The 19,210-nt window shown below is 44.9% G+C and overlaps 1 protein-coding gene across 6 annotated transcripts in view; it reads left to right on the top strand.

The window, feature by feature from the left end:
• The window catches only part of DNAJC16 (DnaJ heat shock protein family (Hsp40) member C16), a 46,053-nt gene that overhangs the window by 17,415 nt on the left and 9,428 nt on the right, over nucleotides 1-19,210 (top strand). For all 6 annotated transcript variants that reach the window (XM_047869577.1, XM_047869572.1, XM_047869576.1 and 3 more), the window contains 4 exons: nucleotides 3,116-3,300; nucleotides 5,611-5,715; nucleotides 6,482-6,640; nucleotides 18,518-18,648. In XM_047869577.1, coding sequence (XP_047725533.1) covers nucleotides 5,689-5,715; nucleotides 6,482-6,640; nucleotides 18,518-18,648 — 317 coding nt within the window. In that variant the 5' untranslated portion in view covers nucleotides 3,116-3,300; nucleotides 5,611-5,688. The remainder of the gene's footprint in view (nucleotides 1-3,115; nucleotides 3,301-5,610; nucleotides 5,716-6,481; nucleotides 6,641-18,517; nucleotides 18,649-19,210) is intronic.

Here is a 19,210-nt window from a genome sequence, read left to right as displayed (position 1 = left end):
TCCAGGGCTGCCTGCATCCCTCATCCTGACTCCAGGCCCACCAGCCACCTTTCTGATTACTGATTCTGGTCCCCGGGTGTCCCGAAACCCCGTAGAGGACACCCGGAATGGCGCAGTTACCTGAGCGTACCACCTGGGATTGTATAATAAATTGGCGTCTGGTCTATAGGAGAGGGTTTAGGGTGAGCCCGACTCTAAGAAATTGATGCCTCCAGTATTTGGAACCTAGGATAGAAGAGGTCGTTCTTCCAAGCCGGGCAGCAGCCAGGCCTGGGTTCAAGTTCTGGTTCCACTGCACGCTAACTGTAATGCCAGGTCCGTTGTCCTCAGCCTCTCCAGGCACTGCGGTCCTCATCCATGAAGGCAACTACACTGACCACTCAGGATATTTGTATGAAAAGTGAAGACGTCTATAAAGCTTTGGCCACGCTGCCTTACTTAGAAAGGGTTCAGGACATGGTCATTCCGCCCCTGGGCCTTTGCTGTGTGGCCGCTCGACCTCCCTAGGTGATGTCTCTTCCTGACTTCACAGAAAACCAAACCTCTCAGTGTGTGCCTGCTATATTCTTGTTCTTCTCACAGAATCTTATATGCGCTTCCACTTACTGACATTATTCCATCAGTGTTTGTAATGCCTGTAGTGTGGCCCAATGTACGAGACTTGGCTCTAGACCATCCAGTTCGGATTCTTGCTCTACAGTGTTACCAGCTCTGCCAGCCAGGATCATGTAATCTCTCTGAAGCTCACTTTGTCTGTGAAATGAGGGGTGGACTATGTGATGTTTAAGCTTCCTCCTTTCCTGCCCTTGAGATACTCCAAGGGTCACCGTCAGGTCGCCTGCAAATAGATGTGTTCAGTCTGCTCGGCAATTGTAATGTGTGAAGCTTGTGAGCCCTGCCGTTTACCTAGTAATTCCGTTTTTGGAATTTAACTAGGAAATCACACAAGTGCACAAAGATATGTACACAGAGACATACAAGGATGCCCATCAGAATACTCTGATAATAGTGAAAGCCAAAAGCAGTTTCAGTATTCAAATAGATTAATGGGGGCGCCTTGGTGGCTCAGTTTGTTAAGCATCCGACTCTTGATCTCAGCTCAGGTCTTAATCGAAGTGTCGTTGAGTTCAAGCCCCACATCGGGCTCCACACTGGACATGGAACCTACTTAAAAATCTTTAAAACTTAGGGGTGCCTGGGTGGCTCAGTCAGTTAAGTGTCCGACTTTGGCTCAGGTCATGCTCTCACAGTTCGTGAGCTCGAGCCCTGCGTCAAGCTCTGTGCTGACAGCTGGGAGCCTGAAGCCTGCTTTGGATTCTGTCTCTCTCTCTGTCCCTCCCCCTCTTGCACACGTGCGTGCGTGCGCTCACTCTCTAAGTATACGTTAAATTTTTTTTAATTTTTTTTAATTTAAAAAACAAAAATAAAACCGAAAAGATTGATGTTCCGGTTTCAGTGAGCTCCTGCTGTGTGCCATGCTCTGATCTGCTGCTTGGATGCACCAGTGGCCGAACCAAGATCCCCGCCTTACATCCTAGCAGGGGCAGATGTACAACAAACAATCGACAGAGAAAGGAAAGTGTGTGATACGTTGGAAGGTGGGAAGTGCTACGGGAAAAGGGAAAGTGAGCAGGTTGAGGGGGATCCCAAGAGGGGGGAGTATTGTTTCAAACATGGTAGCCAAGTGGGCCTCGTTGGGAAGGGCCTGCAGCTGGCGAAGGAGTCGGCTGCACAGAGGTCAGGGAGGTACACGCTCCAGGCAGAAGGGAGAGCCAGTGCCAAGGCCCTAAGGCAGGAACATGCCCATGTGTTTAAGGAAGAGAAGGATGCTGGGCGCTGGAGCAAGGTGAATGAGGGGGGGAGGAGGGGAAGGAGGCAGAAGGGAACCGGGGACCAAATCAAAGAGGGTCTTGTCGGCCTTTGTGAAGACAGGCTTTTATTCTGAGTGAAACGGGAAGTGTTTGCAGGGTTTGGGCAGAGGAGTGCCCTGACCCATGTTTGTGTGTTCGAAGGGATGGTCCGGCCAGTACGTTGAGAGTAGACCGCGGGGAGACCGGGAGAAACAAGGCCATTAGGAGGGTATTGCAGCCACGGGGGAGGAGAGCTGATGTCTCAGAGAGGAGAGCCTAAAGAAGACGGAGAAAAACAGTCAGATCCCTGGTATATTTTGAAAACGAAACCAACAGGACTTGCCGACAGATTGGACGTGGGGTGTGAGAGGCAAGAGGTGGAAGATGACTCCCATCTTCCGTCCAAGTAACAGGAAGGGAGGGGCCCCGTCCGTGACCAGGGGAGGCCTGCGTGGGACAGGCCTGGGGGAGGAGATCAGGAGGTGGGTTTGGGAAGTGTTAAGCTTGAGAAGTCTGTTGGGCATCCAAGAGAAGCCGCGTGTCTTTGCTGGCTATTAATACTTCACGTACCTCAGTGTTCGCAGAGCTCTCCAAATGTATCGGCTGATGGAGGAGCGAGGAAAATTATTCAACTATTAAGTGCAGTGAGTGTCAGATGCTTATATTTTATTTTATATATAGATGTTTGGGGAAGAAAAGGCACAGAGAGATACCAAAATAGTAGCAGCAGGTAATGGGATTGGGCTTCTGAGTGATTTTACCTAAATTTCTTTTTCCTCTTGAGAATGTGCACTTCCTAATATCTCTACAAAGTAATTTATAGGACAGGGAGATTTGCTCTCAAGAGCGAGAAGACCATGACTTCGATCGATAAATCGTAATTATTTTTTCCAACCGTTACCGAGTTGTTGAATCCCTGGATTGTTCACAGGTTTTTTTCGTTGTGCATAGGAACACGGGGAGCAGATGGCTTTCTTGTCTTCTCAAGTATTTTCTCATGTTCTACTCCCAAAATTCGGAATAACAGACTAAAAGAAAGACTTGTCGCTCTTAAATACTGCCAGATTATTCTGCAGAAAAACTGAACCGATTTAGAATGTCAGCAACGAAAACAATGATAGACAACCTATTGGGAAGGATATCGTCCCCTGCTGGGTCAGGATGGGTTTCGATTGCATACCAGAAAAGTACCAGCCTTTCTTCATCCACCACGGCCCGGGTGGGGGGGTATAAAAGGCTTCATGCAAGTCTTCCCTGCTTTCCAGGTGTAGGAATCGGCGTGGTCCACGCTGGGTACGAGAGACGCCTGGCCCATCACCTGGGAGCACACAGCACACCCTCCATCCTGGGAATCGTAAATGGGAAGATCTCCTTCTTCCATAATGCAGTCGTCCGTGAGAACCTACGACAGTTTGTAGAAAGTCTTCTTCCAGGGAACTTGGTGGAGAAAGTAAGTACCCGGCGGAGAAGAAATTTACGAGGTACTGGGACCCCTGGCTGTCCCGAACTCTTGTCCGCAGTCCTCTCAGGCCTGAGTGTCGTTTCGAACAGGGCAAGACATATCTTGCTTAATTAATTAATCGTTCACCCGAAATCATTTCAATGAAGTCAGTAGGAGACTGAAAATCGAAACCAAGTAGAACAACCGAACGAATCCCTGCCTGTTAGTAACCACTGTGCACATATACACAGAGGTGGGGATCTGAGCCTAAAACGACAGGGGCTCTCTTTTTGTGAGCAAAACTCAGATCACAACGTAGGATGAGGGATTTCTTTCTGACTGGTGAATTTGAAGGTATTTGTCTATGAAAGTATTCAAATTGAATTACATTTGGTTACATGACACTGACGTGCGGCTTACTGCTCTAAGGAGGCACCTTACGTTTGGTTACGTACTTAATCACATCTATGGAATACGCAAGATTCCACAAAATCAAATAGTATTTTTGGAACTTTCAGAACTTAGAGTAATGCAACGATATGAATAATTTCACAAACAAAGGGCTGAGCTAAAAAAGCCAGGCACAGAGTTCATACTAGTTTACGATTTTTTATACTTCAGCATTCTTGCCCCCAGTGTCTGAGGTTAGGGATCAAAGGAACTAGAACAGGATTTTTTTGTTTTAATTAATGCGTTGTTTATATATTTTTTAAATGTTATATTTATTTTTGAGAGAGAGAGAGAGAGAGAGAGAAGGAGCAGGGGAGGGGCCGTGAGAGAGGGGGACAGAGGATTCAAAGCAGGCTCTGTGCTGACCATAGTGAGCCCGATGAAGGGCTCAAACTCACAAACCGTGAGATCATGACCTGAGCTGAAGTCGGACGCTCAACCGCCTGAGCCACCCGGGCACCCCAAGAACAGGATTCTTGTTTGCTTTAAGTGATTCAGTCCTTTAACTATATACCAGGGAGAGTGAACATACCAACATTTGCATCCTGTTTCCACATGCACGATTCATAGACTACCCCGCCAGCATCGTTATCCACAGAAGAAATATTCATTGGAGTTAGTGTGAAAGGAAATTGTCAAAGGGAATTTTGAACAATCACAGGTTGTTCAAATGGGTCCTCAAACGTTTATGAAATACCTATTCTATGCCAAGCACTGTAAGTGGATACTTTTCAAGGAGCTCCCAGTCTAGTGGGTGATTATTTCCGTCTGATATGCTAAGAGCCTGTCCTTGAGAGCTGGGAATGGCTTCCTGTCCAGAGTTTGCCAAGGGAGGAGGAGAGGTTGTAGGGGATGAGTTCCAGGCCCCAGGAGGTCTGGGACAGGCAACAGCCTGCTCTGGATGAAGCAGTCACCAGTGAGCAGGAGAGGACCAGATGAGAGGCATTAACGGGAATCTCGAGGACTTCCGAGGGCCTGGCTACCCCTTTGAGGAACTTGGGCCTTGGCTGGAGCCACTGAAGAGGGCTGAGCAGAGAGTGAAGTGCCCAGACTGAGGTTTAACATAGATCATTCTGGAAGCAGAATGGAAAGATACATCTTTTTTTAACTATGAAAAGTTTCTAGGTAGAATTTTAATTTATTCATGTTTCTTCTTCTCTCGGTAGGATTATTTAAGGCATAAACAGGGAAGCACAAAAGTAGCAAATCGGATGGTAATGAATGAAATCGTGTAACGTATAGACTGAGTGGGCCCACTTGTTTTTTTAAAAGTCATTTTGAAGGAGCAATCATTGCATTATCTTCCTCAGGTTACTAGATTACGAAGCACAGTCTAAAATTCGAAAGTTCAGGGGCGCCTGGGTGGCGCAGTCAGTTAAGCGTCCGACTTCAGCCAGGTCACGATCTCGCGGTCCGCGAGTTCGAGCCCCGCGTCGGGCTCTGGGCTGATGGCTCAGAGCCTGGAGCCTGTTTCCGATTCTGTGTCTCCCTCTCTCTCTGCCCCTCCCCCGTTCATGCTCTGTCTCTCTCTGTCCCCAAAATAAATAAACGTTGAAAGAAAAAAAAATTAAAAAAAAAATAATAAAATTCGAAAGTTCAATTTTTTTTTTTATAACGTACTCAGCAATTGTTTCAGAAAAGACATGATTTCAGTCTGTCAGAGTGGGGCACCTGAAAACACGAAATCAATAACTCTGTTCTTTTAAAGCATTTTAGTCAAAGAAAGACAAAAGACTCATCGTCTGCATTTATTTTTTACAAAACAATCTTTTACACATACGTGATTTTGTCTCACGATCTCCTGACTGCCTTACAATGCGGCTGTTGAGAACCAAATACTGAAACTGACATCCTCTTTTTCAACTTAAGGTAACAAATAAAAATTATGTCCGATTCCTCTCTGGCTGGCAGCAAGACAATAAACCTCACGTCCTTCTGTTTGACCAAATGCCCGTCGTACCACTGCTGTACAAGGTATTTTGCGTGCCGGGGGAACGTTTGCTCTTCTGTTGGTGCAGTGAACTTGCAATGTGCTTGCCCTTCCCGCGAGTAAGAGCTGATCCGAAAAGAAGCGTTTAAAAAGACCAGAAGTGGGCATTAACCACCGTACACAGAGCACCTATGGGTGGCCTTACTGCTCTAGTGTGCCTTCCCCACACGTGCCAGTATTTAGTCCTCAGAAGAGCCCAGCGATCCAGAGACCATCCGTGTTTTATAGACGAAGACATTGAAACTTAGGTTGTAGAACCGACCCCCGGGGTGACTGTGTGATTCCCTTGAAGCCTGTCTCGACCCGGACCCGCCCCCTGAGTGACAGACACCCTGTGGTCCTGCACTTGCGGCACACCTCTGGCTAGCGCTGGGACCTGAGATGCGAGAGGAGAGTGTCCCCTTGACCTTGGGCCCAGTCACTGCCATCGTACAGGGTTGAGGTAATGCCTCCACACCTCCGACCCAGTGCAGATCTCAGTAAAATGAGTATTTTCCTCTCTTTGTACACACACACACACACACACACACACACACACACACACACACAGAAATCCCTGTGTTTGGCTTTGTTGGTACAGTTTGCATGCGTGGAACACCATAGAATTCCTCTGAGTGCACCAGGGTCTTGCAGCCTGAGTGGGGCTATACAAGCTAACATTCGTCAGCCGCTGGTATGAACGAGTCACGCGTGGTGCGTGCGGTTCCGTGCCCTCAACTTAATTTCTTCCTCTCCATTGCACCCTAACAGTTGACCGCTTTTGCATACAAGGATTACTTGTCATTTGGATACGTACACGTCGGCTTGAGAGGGGCAGAAGAGATAACGAGGCAATACAACGTCAATGTCTACACCCCCACCATCTTGGTCTTTAAAGAACACATCAACAAGCCTGCAGATGTTATCCAGGTACGTGAGAGTCATCCTGTTGTGAGATTGCCCTCACGTTTTATCTTGAGGTTTGTGAACAACAAAATTGAACAAGGCAAGTGAGGAGGAGAAATTCGTTTTGAATTTCTTCCTTCAGAGGCACAAAATTTAACAATGAGTTTGGTTTTCATCTGATTTGGTACTATCTTGCTCAAAAAAAAAAAACAAAACTCTTCCGGCAGGAACTAGAATGATGGTAACTCCAGGGTCCAGGGAGGAAGATACAGGGGGTTAGTGTTTAATGGGTACACTTTTGGTTTGGGAAGTGAAAAGGTTCTACAGAGGGACAGTCTGGACACGGCTGCACAGGAGTGTGAATATACTCATGTCACAGAATTATGCCCTTGGAAATGGGTAAAATGGTCACTTTTACATTATGTGTATTTTGCCACAAAAATAAAATAAGAACCAATGATCGTCTTTTCCCTCTAAAGTGCTCCTGTCAGAAAATCAATAATGTTCTTCTAAAATAAGTTACAAAAATAAATTCAAGGGGTGCCTGGGTGGCGCAGTCGGTTGAGCGTCCGACTTCAGCTCAGGTCACGATCTCGCGGTCCGGGAGTTCGAGCCCCGCGTCGGGCTCTGGGCTGATGGCTCGGAGCCTGGAGCCTATTTCAGATTCTATTGTCTCCCTCTCTCTCTGCCCCTCCCCCGTTCATGCTCTGTCTCTCTCTGTCCCAAAAATAAATAAAAAACGTTGAAAAAAAAAAATTTTAAAAAATGAATTCAAAAGTCAAACGTAAAACAATAATAAAAAGGAATTAAAAAAAACATAAACTGGAGCGCCGGGGTGGCTCAGTCGGTTTGAGCGTCCAGCTTTGGCTCAGGTCATGATCTCATGGTTTGTGAGTTCAAGTCCCACGTCAGGCTCTGTGCTGACAGCTCAGAGCCTGGAGCCTGCTTTGGACTCGGTGCCTCCCTCCCTCTCTGCCTCTCCCCTCCTTGTGCTCAGTCTCTGTCTCTCAAAAATAAATAAACGTAAAAGAAAAAAAATTTTTTTTAAAACCTTAAACTAACTCGGAGACCATATACATGAATATTTATCTGATCTTAAGATAAAGAAGAGCTATCGGGGCGCCTGGGTGGCGCAGTTGGTTAAGCGTCCGGCTTCAGCCAGGTCACGATCTCGCGGTCGGCGAGTTCGAGCCCCGCGTCAGGCTCTGGGCTGATGGCTCAGAGCCTGGAGCCTGTTTCCGATTCTGTGTCTCCCTCTCTCTCTGCCCCTCCCCCGTTCATGCTCTGTCTCTCTCTGTCCCAAAAATAAATAAACGTTGAAAAAAAAAAAAATTTAAAAAAAAAAGATAAAGAAGAGCTAAAAGTCTTATTGGAAAATCTTCACTTGATTATAAGTTTAAAATTTGCACATACTTTATAATTTTTAAGTTAAACGATAAGCTGAGGGAAATACTTACAACCAATCTAAAAAAGATTGATATCTTTAATTTCTCATGAGCTTCTTCTAGTCAAAGAGATCAACACAGAACTTCCCGAAAGTGACCCCTTAATGGGTACAGAGCTTTCTTTGGGGATGATGGAAATGTGTGGGACTGGAGAGAGGTGATTGTGACACAACACTGTGCATGTACGAAATGCCACTGTATTGTACATTTAAAAATAGCTCATTTTATTTTATGTGAATTTCACCTCAATAAAAACAATTTTTAGTAAAACTTTCCAAGAAGAATGGGCTAAGAATATGAACAAAATTCTGAGAAGAGATTCCAGTGACCGAGAATCACTTTTAAAAATTAAATCTCACTGGGGCACCTGGGTGGCTCAGTCGGTTGAGCATCCAACTTCGGCTCAGGTCATGATCTCATGGTCTGTGGGTTCGAGCCCCACGTCGGGCTCTCTGCTGACAGCTCAGAGCCTGTAGTCTGCTTCAGATTCTGTGTGTCTCTCTCTCTGACCCTCCCCCATTCGCGCTCTGTCTCTCTCTGTCTCAAAAATAAACATTAAAAAAATTTCTTTTTAATTAAATCTCACTAATCAAGAAAACCCAGTTTAACATATTCTTTTCCCATCACATTGTTAAAGATTTTCAAAGCGAAGATACTCCGTAGTGTTGAGGGTATAGAAAACAGGACTCTCTTGTTTTGCTCGCTGGAGGAAGCTTCAGAATTTTCAGAAAAGCAATTGGGTGATAATATATGCATTGTCTAGATTCATTCGGGAAAAGACTACCCCTGAGTACCCAGCATGAGCCAAACCCTGCCCTGTGTGCTGGGGACAGAGCCCTGGACAAAATCCCCTGAATTCCCTGTCCTAGGGTCTGTTCTGTGTTCTAGCGGGGACAGCAGACAATTGGCACAATGTACTCCATGGTGGCATGTCATACGGGAGAAGTGCTAAGGAGAAAAATGGCAGGAAATGGGAATGTGGAATATCAGGAGAGCAGGGGCACTTTTTTTTTTTTTTAAGGCAGAGTGGCCAAGAAGGGCCTCATTAAGATGATGCTTGCGGTGCCTGGGTGGCCCCGTCAGTTAGGCGACCGACTTCACCTCAGCTCATGATCTCACAGTCTGGGTTCAAGCCCCGCGTCGGGCTCTGTGCTGACAGCTCAGAGCCTGGAGCCAGCTTTGGATTCTGTGTCTCCCTCTCTCTCTCTCTGCCCCACCCCTACCTGAGCCGTCTCTCTGTCTCTCTCAAAAATAAACATTTTTAAGAAGTTAAAAAAAAAAAAAAAGATGATGTTTGAGTAAAGACCTTGGGAAGGTGAGATTACCTGTTAGGAATCTTTCCTCGGGGACTAGGAATTCAGCCAAAACTTACATGCAGAGATGTTGAGTATCATTCGTAACGGTTTTCACTGGGGAGAAAATATAAATATGCAGCAGTAGGCTAATTCTTGGTATATCCCAAACAGGGACTGCTCTACAGCCATGTAGCCAATTAAAATGGCCGTTCAAGAGCACTGAATGACGGGGATGGTTTTCGTGACATAATGTCAAAAAGACCAAGCAGGATGCATCACTGAGGGGCCTCACCCTGCAGCCGGTGGGGACTCTGTGGTCATCTCAGACCAGATTTCCATTCTGAGCAAGGCAAGACATATTAGTTAATGAAGAACTCAGACAAAATCATTTGAATGAAGTCTGTAGGATACTGAAAACTGAAACAGATAAAAGCACAGAGACTAAAAGATCTCAACACATGTCAACTGTATACACAGTTTCAACACTGATCTCAATTCTGTAACCACATGTATGCATGTGTGTATATGTGCGTGCATGCACGTAGGAGAACGCTGGAAATAAATACATCTCTTGATGGTAAGATTGCATGTCATTCGCATATTGGGGTTTTAAAAAAATCCCTACAATGAGCACGTATTCTTTTATTTCTTGAATGTTATTTTAAAAAAAATTTTTTTTTTCAAAGTTTATTTATTTTTGGGACAGAGAGAGACAGAGCATGAACGGGGGAGGGGCAGAGAGAGAGGGAGACACAGAATCGGAAACAGGCTCCAGGCTCCGAGCCATCAGCCCAGAGCCTGACGCGGGGCTCGAACTCACGGACCGCGAGATCGTGACCTGGCTGAAGTCGGACGCTCAACCGACTGCGCCACCCAGGCGCCCCTCTTGAATGTTATTTTAAAAAAATCAAAAGAACCCCTTGACTCACCTTCTCCTAAAGGAAGCCGGAAGGAGAAGTTCTGTAAAATCCTGTATTTGTTTCATGCAGTAAATGTTTCATCGCCTGCCTGCTGTGTAATGAATACAGAGGCGCCCTGACATCCAGAGTGAGTCTTTGTCCTCACGGCCCAGTTAGAGGAGAAGAGGCCTAAAGGCAGTTCCCATCCACCGGCGTAGGTGACTCACTCAGACGCGAATGTAGGGAAAAGGCACTTGAGTTGGGAATGAGGTAGGACATCGCGCGTGACAGAAGCAGACGGGGGAAGTGGACAGTGAGGAGAGAAAAGCAGGTTTAGGAAGAAGGTGGCGAATCCACCCGTGGACGTACAGGGTGAGAGCTGCCCACAGGGAATCTTAAGGGGAGATGTCCATCGGACAGTCGGATGTAGGGGTGTGGGTCTTAGGGAGCTGGGGAGAGGGATTTGTAGGCCACGAGTGAGTGGTCAGAGGCGGAACTCTTCAGTGTGGAGCGATCTCCCAGTGATTATGTGAGGTAAGGAGAGAAGGGGGCCAAGGACAAAATTGTGGACAGCCGTCAGCAATTGAAAAGGGGGTGCCCGATGGCGACTGAGGAGCTGAGAGGGTCCGTACGAAAACACGCTGGCGGCGTAGAGAGAAAAGATCATCTCAATCCAAGGTCGATCTCTGACGACTTCCCGAATTGCTTTTCAGTAATAGCTTCCACCCGTGAGAATGATTTATTTATCCCTTGTGGACAATTGCAACTCAAACACACTTAGAAAATTACTGGCACGGTGGATGCTTTACCAGTATGTTCATTAAGGACATAAAATGATACAAAGTGACTCCCGACGTCAAGTCACTTAGTAGGTGACACCAGCAGGACCACTGGTCTCATGGAGCTCTCCCGAGCTTGTTTTCCTTTGCTGGATAGTATGTTTGGCCGCACGGTAACATCTTGGTTCATCCTTCTTTTGACGGGCATTTCGGGGCTTTAGGAGCAGTATCGCCATGAACACCGTGTGCGTCTCGGTCCATCTGGGTGCCTCTAGGACAGCAGTTGGCAGATCGAGGTTCACAGACCCTGGAGTGGGGGTGGGAAGTCTGTGAGCTCAGAAGGATCTCCATAATCACACAGAGACATAACATAATTGGTCCTTTGTCTCTGTGTTGACACTTGCCCTGATGGTGCAAAAGCAGTGGTGGGTAAACCCCCCCGGGGCACAACCCAGAACGTAATCGAAAGCCTGGGCCCCAGACCACCAGTAAGCATGTGTTTTCACTCCTAAGCAATCACCATAGAAACTAACCAAAACCACCCTCATTTATCACTTAATACCCTTGATGAAGCAGTAACAAGTATAATTTTGTTAATAAATCTGTTGACCCTTGAGTACGTGTCTCTTGGATATTTTTTTTTTTTCAACGTTTATTTATTTTTAGGACAGAGAGAGACAGAGCATGAATGGGGGAGGGGCAGAGAGAGAGGGAGACACAGAATCGGAAACAGGCTCCAGGCTCTGAGCCATCAGCCCAGAGCCTGACGCGGGGCTCGAACTCCCGGACCGCGAGATCGTGACCTGGTTGAAGTCGGACGCTTAACCGACTGCGCCACCCAGGCGCCCCTTGGATATTTTTAATATTCTTTGTGACGACACACTGCTGCTACAGGCAGGGTATAAAGATTGTCTTGAGGGTGAGCATTTGTGTGATTACTTAACTCATGAGTTTTGAACTAGCCCTTTTTAATGGAACTTTTTTTTTTTTTTTGGAGAAGGTGCGAGGCAGGGGCAGAGAGAGAGAGAGGGGGACAGAGGATCCAAAGCAGGCTCTGGGCTGACAGCAGAGAGCCCGATGTGGGGCCTGAAATCAAGAACCATGAGATCATGACCTGAGCCGAAGTTGGACACTTAACTGACTAAGCCACTCAGGTGCCCCAACGGGATGTTATTTTGATTTGAAAGAATAAGTGACAGACACCTATGGTTATTCAGACTTGGGTTTGGGGCAGACATTTCCTAAAAACTGAATGTAGTGAGCCTAGCACTTGAGCGGAAACACCTGATGGCATTTGTTGCCAATGACAAAATTCAGGCTTCCAAGAAAACTAGAATTTTGAAAAATTGATATCTGCCATTATGAACTTCTCAGAATTTTATGATAAAGTTGGTTCATTGATGTGGCGCAGTTTTGTTTTATATGTATAATGAAATTTGTCAGCATTTGGAAGATCAGTGAACCAGTATTATCCAAATAACCAGTGCATGATATTGAAAAATCATGCGTGAGTAAAAGATCCATTCTAAGTGCAAGGTGATCAGTGACTATGAATTTAACAAAGTATTAAAAATTCATTGAATCCAGGGGTGTCTGGCTGGCTCAGTTGGTAGAGCATGTGACTCTTGATCTCAGAGTCGCGAGTTCAAGCCCCACATTGGGCATGGAGATTACTTTAAAAAAAAAATTTTTTTTTAAAGTCCATTGAATCCAGATAGCAACTAACCTTTAACAAACTACTTTCTATCGAATTTTTACATAGTAGCAAAGAATATCCACAGTTATCCGGAAAAAAAAAAAAAAGCTATTAAACTAAACCTCCCTTTTCCAACTGTGTATCTATATGAGGCTGGATTTTTCAGCCAAAACAACATATCACCACAGGTTGCATACAGAAACAGATATGAGGGGGACACCTGGGTGGCTCAGTCATTGAGCGCCTGACTTAGGCTCAGGTCATGATCTCGTGGTTCATGAGTTTGAACCCCACGTTGGGCTCTGTGCTGACAGCTCAGAGCCTGGAGCCTGCTTCGGATTCTGTGTCTCCCTCTCTCTCTCTCAAAAATAAAATAAAAACATTAAAGAAAAGAAAAGAAGCAGATATGCCAACCCACCTGTCTCTTCTCTGAGGCCAGACATTAGACAGAATTGTCAGAATGTAAAGCAGTGCTACTCTTCTGACTAAACATTTTTGATTTTGGAAAAAATTGGGTTTTTTTCACTTAAAGATATTTACATTAACATGTATGAGTTTATTATTTTCTAATGAATTGCTAAATATGTTTAAAATTTGTCTAATTTGGGGTGCCTGGGTGTCTCAGTCGGTCAAGCGTCCGACTTCAGCTCAGGTCATGATCTCACAGTTCGTGAGTTCGAGCCCCGCGTCGGGCTCTGTGCTGACAGCTCAGAGCCCGGAGCCTGCTTCACATTCTGGGTCTCCCTCTCTCTCTGCCCCTTCCCTGCTCATGCTCTGTCTCTCTCTGTCTCAAAAATAAATAAACATTTAAAAAATAATAAAAAAATATAAAATTTATCTAATTTATATCTAATAAATATTAATAGGTAAAAACCACATTAAACAAAAGTTCTTTGGGGTCCTCAGTAATCTTAAGAGTGTAAAGGTGGGGCACCTGGTTGGCTCAGTCAGTAGAGCATGTGACTCTTGATCTCAGGGTTATGGGTTCGAGCCCCATCTTGGATATAAAGATTACCTAAAAAATAAGATCTTTTTTTTTTTCGTTTTTTCAAATACTTATTAAGTTCTAGTTAGTTGACATATGGTATAATATTGGTTCAGGAGTAGAATGTAGTGATATGGAATACCCAGTGTTCATCATAAAAAATAAAATCTTTAAAAAAAAAAAAAAGCGTAAAGGTGTGCTGAGACCACAAAGTTTTGAGACCCATTGCCTCTAGGGTGTATCTGGTTGCAACATTGCTGGGCCCTGGGCTGTGCACATCTCTAGCGTCTCTAGGTGGTGTGTTTTCCGAAGGGATGTTACCAGTTTCCATCTCCACCGGTCACGGGCGAAAGTTCCAGTGCTGCACCTCTTTGCCAACACCAGTTCGAGTTCATGTTTCCGAGTTGACTGAGTCTGTAGCTGCATCTCCTTGTAATTCTGCTTTGCGTTTCCCTTAATCACAAGGAAGCTGATTATGGGCCTTTTGGATTTCCTTCCCCTTTGGTGGCATGCCCACCAAGTGTTTTTTCCTATTGAATTGTCCCATTTTTCGCTGATGGTTTGTAGCCAGTCGCTTATCCAGCTAGACTCATGGAGTGTGAATTCCTGGCGCGTCTGGCTCTTGCCAGCTTATGTTTGTGAGGTTTGTACGTGTTGTCTGTGGAGCTTGGCGTGAATATACTACAGCGTATCCAATCTGCTGCTGACAGACGTTTAGATCCTTCCACTGTTTAGTTATGTGACCAGTGATGCTCTGGATATATTCTTGTGTTTGGTATCATGTTGATGAACACACGTTCTTACTTTTAATGTAGTCGCTTGTATCAACAATTTCCTTTATGATTGGTTCTGTTTACTATTCAGGACGTCTTTCCCTACAGCAAGGTAGTAAGGATAATCCTTCCGTGGAGCTTCCAAAAGCTTTATAGTTTGTCTTTTGTACTCCGGTAGAAGCCATCTAGAAAGAGTCATGATATCTCACAGAGCAAATCCTCCCACTTTATTTTTTGGATTTTAGCAGGGTGGGGAAGTGGCTTCAAAAGCACCTTGGCCGTTCTTGGTGTCTTGCACATTTTGTATACGCATTACGTTCTGTCTGTCAAGTTCCATCAAAACAAACAAACAGAAAACTTGTTGGGATCTTATTGATTAGGTATTGATTCTTTAAATCAGTTTGGGGAGAGGGGCGCCTGGGCGGCTCTGTCGGTTGAGCATCTGACTCTCAATTTTGGCTCAGGCCATGACCTCGCAGTTTGTGAGGTCGAGTCCTGGGTGGGGCTGTGTGCTGACAGCGCAGAGCCTGCTTGGGATTCTCTCCCCCTCTCTCTGCCCCTCCCCTGCTCACACACATGCACTCTCTCTTTCTCTCAAAATAAATAAATAAAACTCTGAAAAAAAATTATTTTATATAAGTTTGAGGAGAACATGCCTCTTGACAAAATTGAGCCTTTCTACCCATGAGCATCATAGATCTGTTACCATTTGTTTAGGTGCTCAGTAATATGTCTCCATAAGCTTTTTTTTTTTTAAAAAAAAAAGGATCTTATTTTTAAGTAATCTCTACACCTAACATGGGGCTCGAACTTATAACACCGAGATCACGAGTTGCACCCTCCACCGACTGAGTCAGCCACGTGGCCCTCTGTAAGCTTTTATAATTTTCTCTGTAAAGATCCTGCTTTTTTTCCAGCTTACTTCTAGGTACATCATATTTTTTATGCCGTTGGAAAGGGTATCTTTGTTATTACATTTTTTGTTTGCTGGTATTAGGTGATACAGTTAATTTTTTTTAACGTTTCTTCATTTATTTATTTTGAAAGATTGCGTGTGAACAGGGGAGGGGCAGAGAGAGAGGGGGAGAGGGAGAATCCCAAGCAGGCTCCACGCTGTCAGCACAGAGCCCGACTCGGGGCTCAATACCCCAATACCATTCATTATTAAACACTGACTCTGTGTCCAGCAGTCTTGCAAAAACTCTCCTACTGATTTAAATAATTTATCTGTACCACCTTTTGGGTTTGCTGAATTGCATAGTCATATCATCTGAGATTAATGGCAGTTTTGCTTCATTTTCTTCCAGCCCTTATTTTATTTTATTTTATTTTCTAATTTTTTTTTTTTTATGTTTGTTTATTTCTGAGACAGAGACAGACAGAGCATGAGCGGGGGAGGGGCAGAGACAGAGGGAGACACAGAATCTGAAGCAGGCTCCAGGCTCTGAGCTGTCAGCACAGAGCCCGACGCGGGGCTTGAACTCACAAACCGTGAGATCGTGACCTGAGCTGAAGTCAGTCGCTCAACCGACTCAGCCACCCAGGCGCCCCTATTTTATTTCTTTTTCTTACTTTACTGCTGACCTCTGGTGTGACGCAGACTAGAAATGTAGTGATGGGGGGGTTGGGGGGGCATCCTTGTTCCTGATCTCCATTTCCCCAATAAAGTGTGGCATTTGCAGAAGGCATTTTGTAGCTACCCTCTTCAGATTAAGGAGGTTCCCTTCTATTTATTGTTGACCTGAATGGTATTGGTTTTTATCAGATGTTTTTTCCACATCCATTGAGATTATCTTGGTTTTTTGTGTTTAATCTTTAATCATCTAAAAGGTGCCAACTAGATTAATTCATTTTCTTTTATTTTTATTTTTTTAACATTTATTTATTTTTGAGACAGAGAGAGACAGAGCATGAACGGGGGAGGGTCAGAGAGAGGGAGACACAGAATCTGAAACAGGCTCCAGGCTCTGAGCTGCCAGCACAGAGCCCGACGCGGGGCTCGAACTCACGGACCGCGAGATCATGACCTGAGGTGAAGTCGGCCGCTTAACCGACTGAGCCACCCAGGCGCCCCGATTAATTCATTTTCTAATGTTAAGCCTAATTTGAGCTGATCAGATAAGTCCAGCAGGCTCATGACTTACATTATGCTTTGGGTATACTGCTGGATTCAGTTTGCTAAACTCTTGTTTAGGATTTTTGCATTTGTGTTCAGAAACGAGGTTGACTTCTGACTTTCCTTTCTCTTGAGGCCCATGTGAAGCTTTGCACCAGGAAGTGAGGTGGGTGCATTCTCCCTTTTTCTATTCTCGGGGAGACTTTATGTAAGATTGGATTGTCCTCTTGCAAGTTTCATGGAAACCATCTGTAACACCATCTGGGCTTTGAGTTTGTGTTTAAGGAAAGATCTTTGACCACCACCAATTCACCTCCTTTAATGGTTATACAACTCTTTAAGTTTTCTGTTTTTTTCAGATACTGCTGTTTTTTTCTAGAAATTTTTCTCGTTCGTCTAAGTCCTCAAATACCTTTAACGTTTGCAACACAGGTGGTGATACCTCCTTGTCATCCTTGATAATGGTCATTTGTGCTTTCTGTCTTGTCTTCACGATGGGTTTTACCAGAGGTTTGTCCATTTGATTATTAGCTCTCCCAGAGAGCCAACTTTAGCTTTTTTGCTTCTTTGTTTCTTCTTCTTTTCCTATGTTTGTTGTGCTTCATGGATCTCTATTTTTATCATTTCCCTCTTTCCCCTTTCATATTTTTTGTTGTTTCTTGTTAACTTCTGGATATAGGCCTCTAGGTCATTAATTTCTTTTCTGTTTTATTCATTTTTTAACATTACCCTCCAAGTGCTGCTTTAGCTATAGCCCAGCATGAGTCATTCAAATTCAGAGAATTTTTTAAATATCTGATAAGCTCTTCTTAGTTCAGTAGGTGATTCAAAGTGTGTTTCTTAAAATATAAGATTTTCTAGTTGACATTTTATATGGATTTCTAGATTGTGGTCAGACAGTCTGCTGTCTGTCTAATTTCAGCTCTTCGAAATGCACAAAAATTAGTAAAAACAAAGTGGCCATCATACGGTTCTGTAGTCTGCCTTTTATACTTAGTAACCTTGGTGCTTTGAAGTTTATTTTTAATTGTTCGGTTTACTGCCAAGCTTAAATGGAAGTAAATTTGCCTGGAATTCAAAATAACTCTTAAGGGACGCCTGGCTGGTTTATTTCATAGAACATGTAATTCTTGACCTCGGGGTCATGAGTTCGAGCCCCATGTTGGGTGTGGAGCCTACTTAAAAATAAAATCTATAAAAACAAAACAAAACAAAGTGACTTTTTAAATCTGCCAGCATAAAACCTTATACAGGGGCACCTGGATGACTCAGTTGGTTGAGCCTCCAACTCTTGATTTCAGCTCGGGTCATGATCTCACGGTTCGCGAGGTCAATCCCCACGTCAGGCTCTATGCTGACAGCATGGATCCTGCTTGAGATTCTCTCTCTCGCTGCCCCTTCCCCACTTGTGCATGCTCGCTCGCTCTCTCGCTCTCTCTTTCTTTCTCAAAACAAATAAATAAATAAACATTAAAAAAAAAAAGGTATACAAAAACTCTGCAGTGGAAAGAGCACTTGATTTTCCTTTGACTTGAAGTAGTTCTGTCATTGCGTCCGGCCCCACACTGTCAAATAGATTCCCACGTGTTTATTTCTTCGGACAGGACCTGTCTTATTTATTATATCACTTTAGCCAGGGTCCGCCACATTTCTCTTCCAGTTCTTTTTTTTTATATTTTTTTTTTCTTGAGTACGGTTTCCATACAACGTGACATTAGTTTCAGGTGTACAAGCTAGTGACCCCGCTTCCCTGTGTGCTGTGCTCACGACAAGTGTGGCTGCCATCTGCTGTCACCATACAACGCGAAATTACAACTTAACGGGTCAGCCACATTTTTTTTCAGCTTCTACGTACAGCCCGTTTGCAGTGAGCAGAGGGACTAAAAATCAACTGTTTGTTGGTTTTTCCGCAGGCCCGAGGTATGAAGAAGCAGGTCATTGACGACTTCATCACCCAAAACAAGTATCTACTAGCAGCCAGGCTCACCAGCCAGAAGTTGTTCCATGAGCTGTGCCCCGTGAAACGGTCTCACCGACAGAGGAAGTAAGGACTCAAGGCTTTGTCCCTGTCTGTCACTACAATAGAGAGGCCACGGCACATTCTTCTGCAGGGCGATTAAACATCTAGCTGTGACGGTCAGAACTTTCTCTGTAGGTAACACGTACCGACTGCCCACTCTGTTAGTAGTGGGGTGTGTGAATCCAGGGTGCCAGCCTGGCCCAGGGGGCAGAGAGGATCTCCCTAATTCGCAACCCGTTAGCTGAGGCCAGGAGGACAAACAGACTTGGGCCAGTTGTCAGGGACAGTCTGGGTCCCTTTAAAGAAGCACAGATACGAGAGAGTCCCTGCTCCTACAAGAGCGTCGCACACAGGGCGAGCCTTCAGAGGCCCAGGAGCGGGGCTGGGGCAGCAGCTAACCCTAGGGAGCTGTAGGACACTGAGGAAACGGTCAGATAATTAGCAGGGAGTGGAAGGCCGAGGCACATTTGTTCATACAGGGCGTCTAAAAAGTCTGGAAATACAGGGAAAATGTCTTTTTAGACATTTCTGGGATGAATGAATCAGTGGCTTTAAATGTAGGGCTAGTTCACTGGGAGACGTGTCT

This window comes from Prionailurus viverrinus, chromosome C1 (genome assembly GCF_022837055.1).
Source record: "Prionailurus viverrinus isolate Anna chromosome C1, UM_Priviv_1.0, whole genome shotgun sequence".
In the NCBI taxonomy this organism is placed as follows: domain Eukaryota; kingdom Metazoa; phylum Chordata; class Mammalia; order Carnivora; family Felidae; genus Prionailurus; species Prionailurus viverrinus.
The sequence above is the reverse complement of the archived record's forward strand: the minus strand, read 5'-3'. Positions and strand labels throughout refer to the sequence as shown.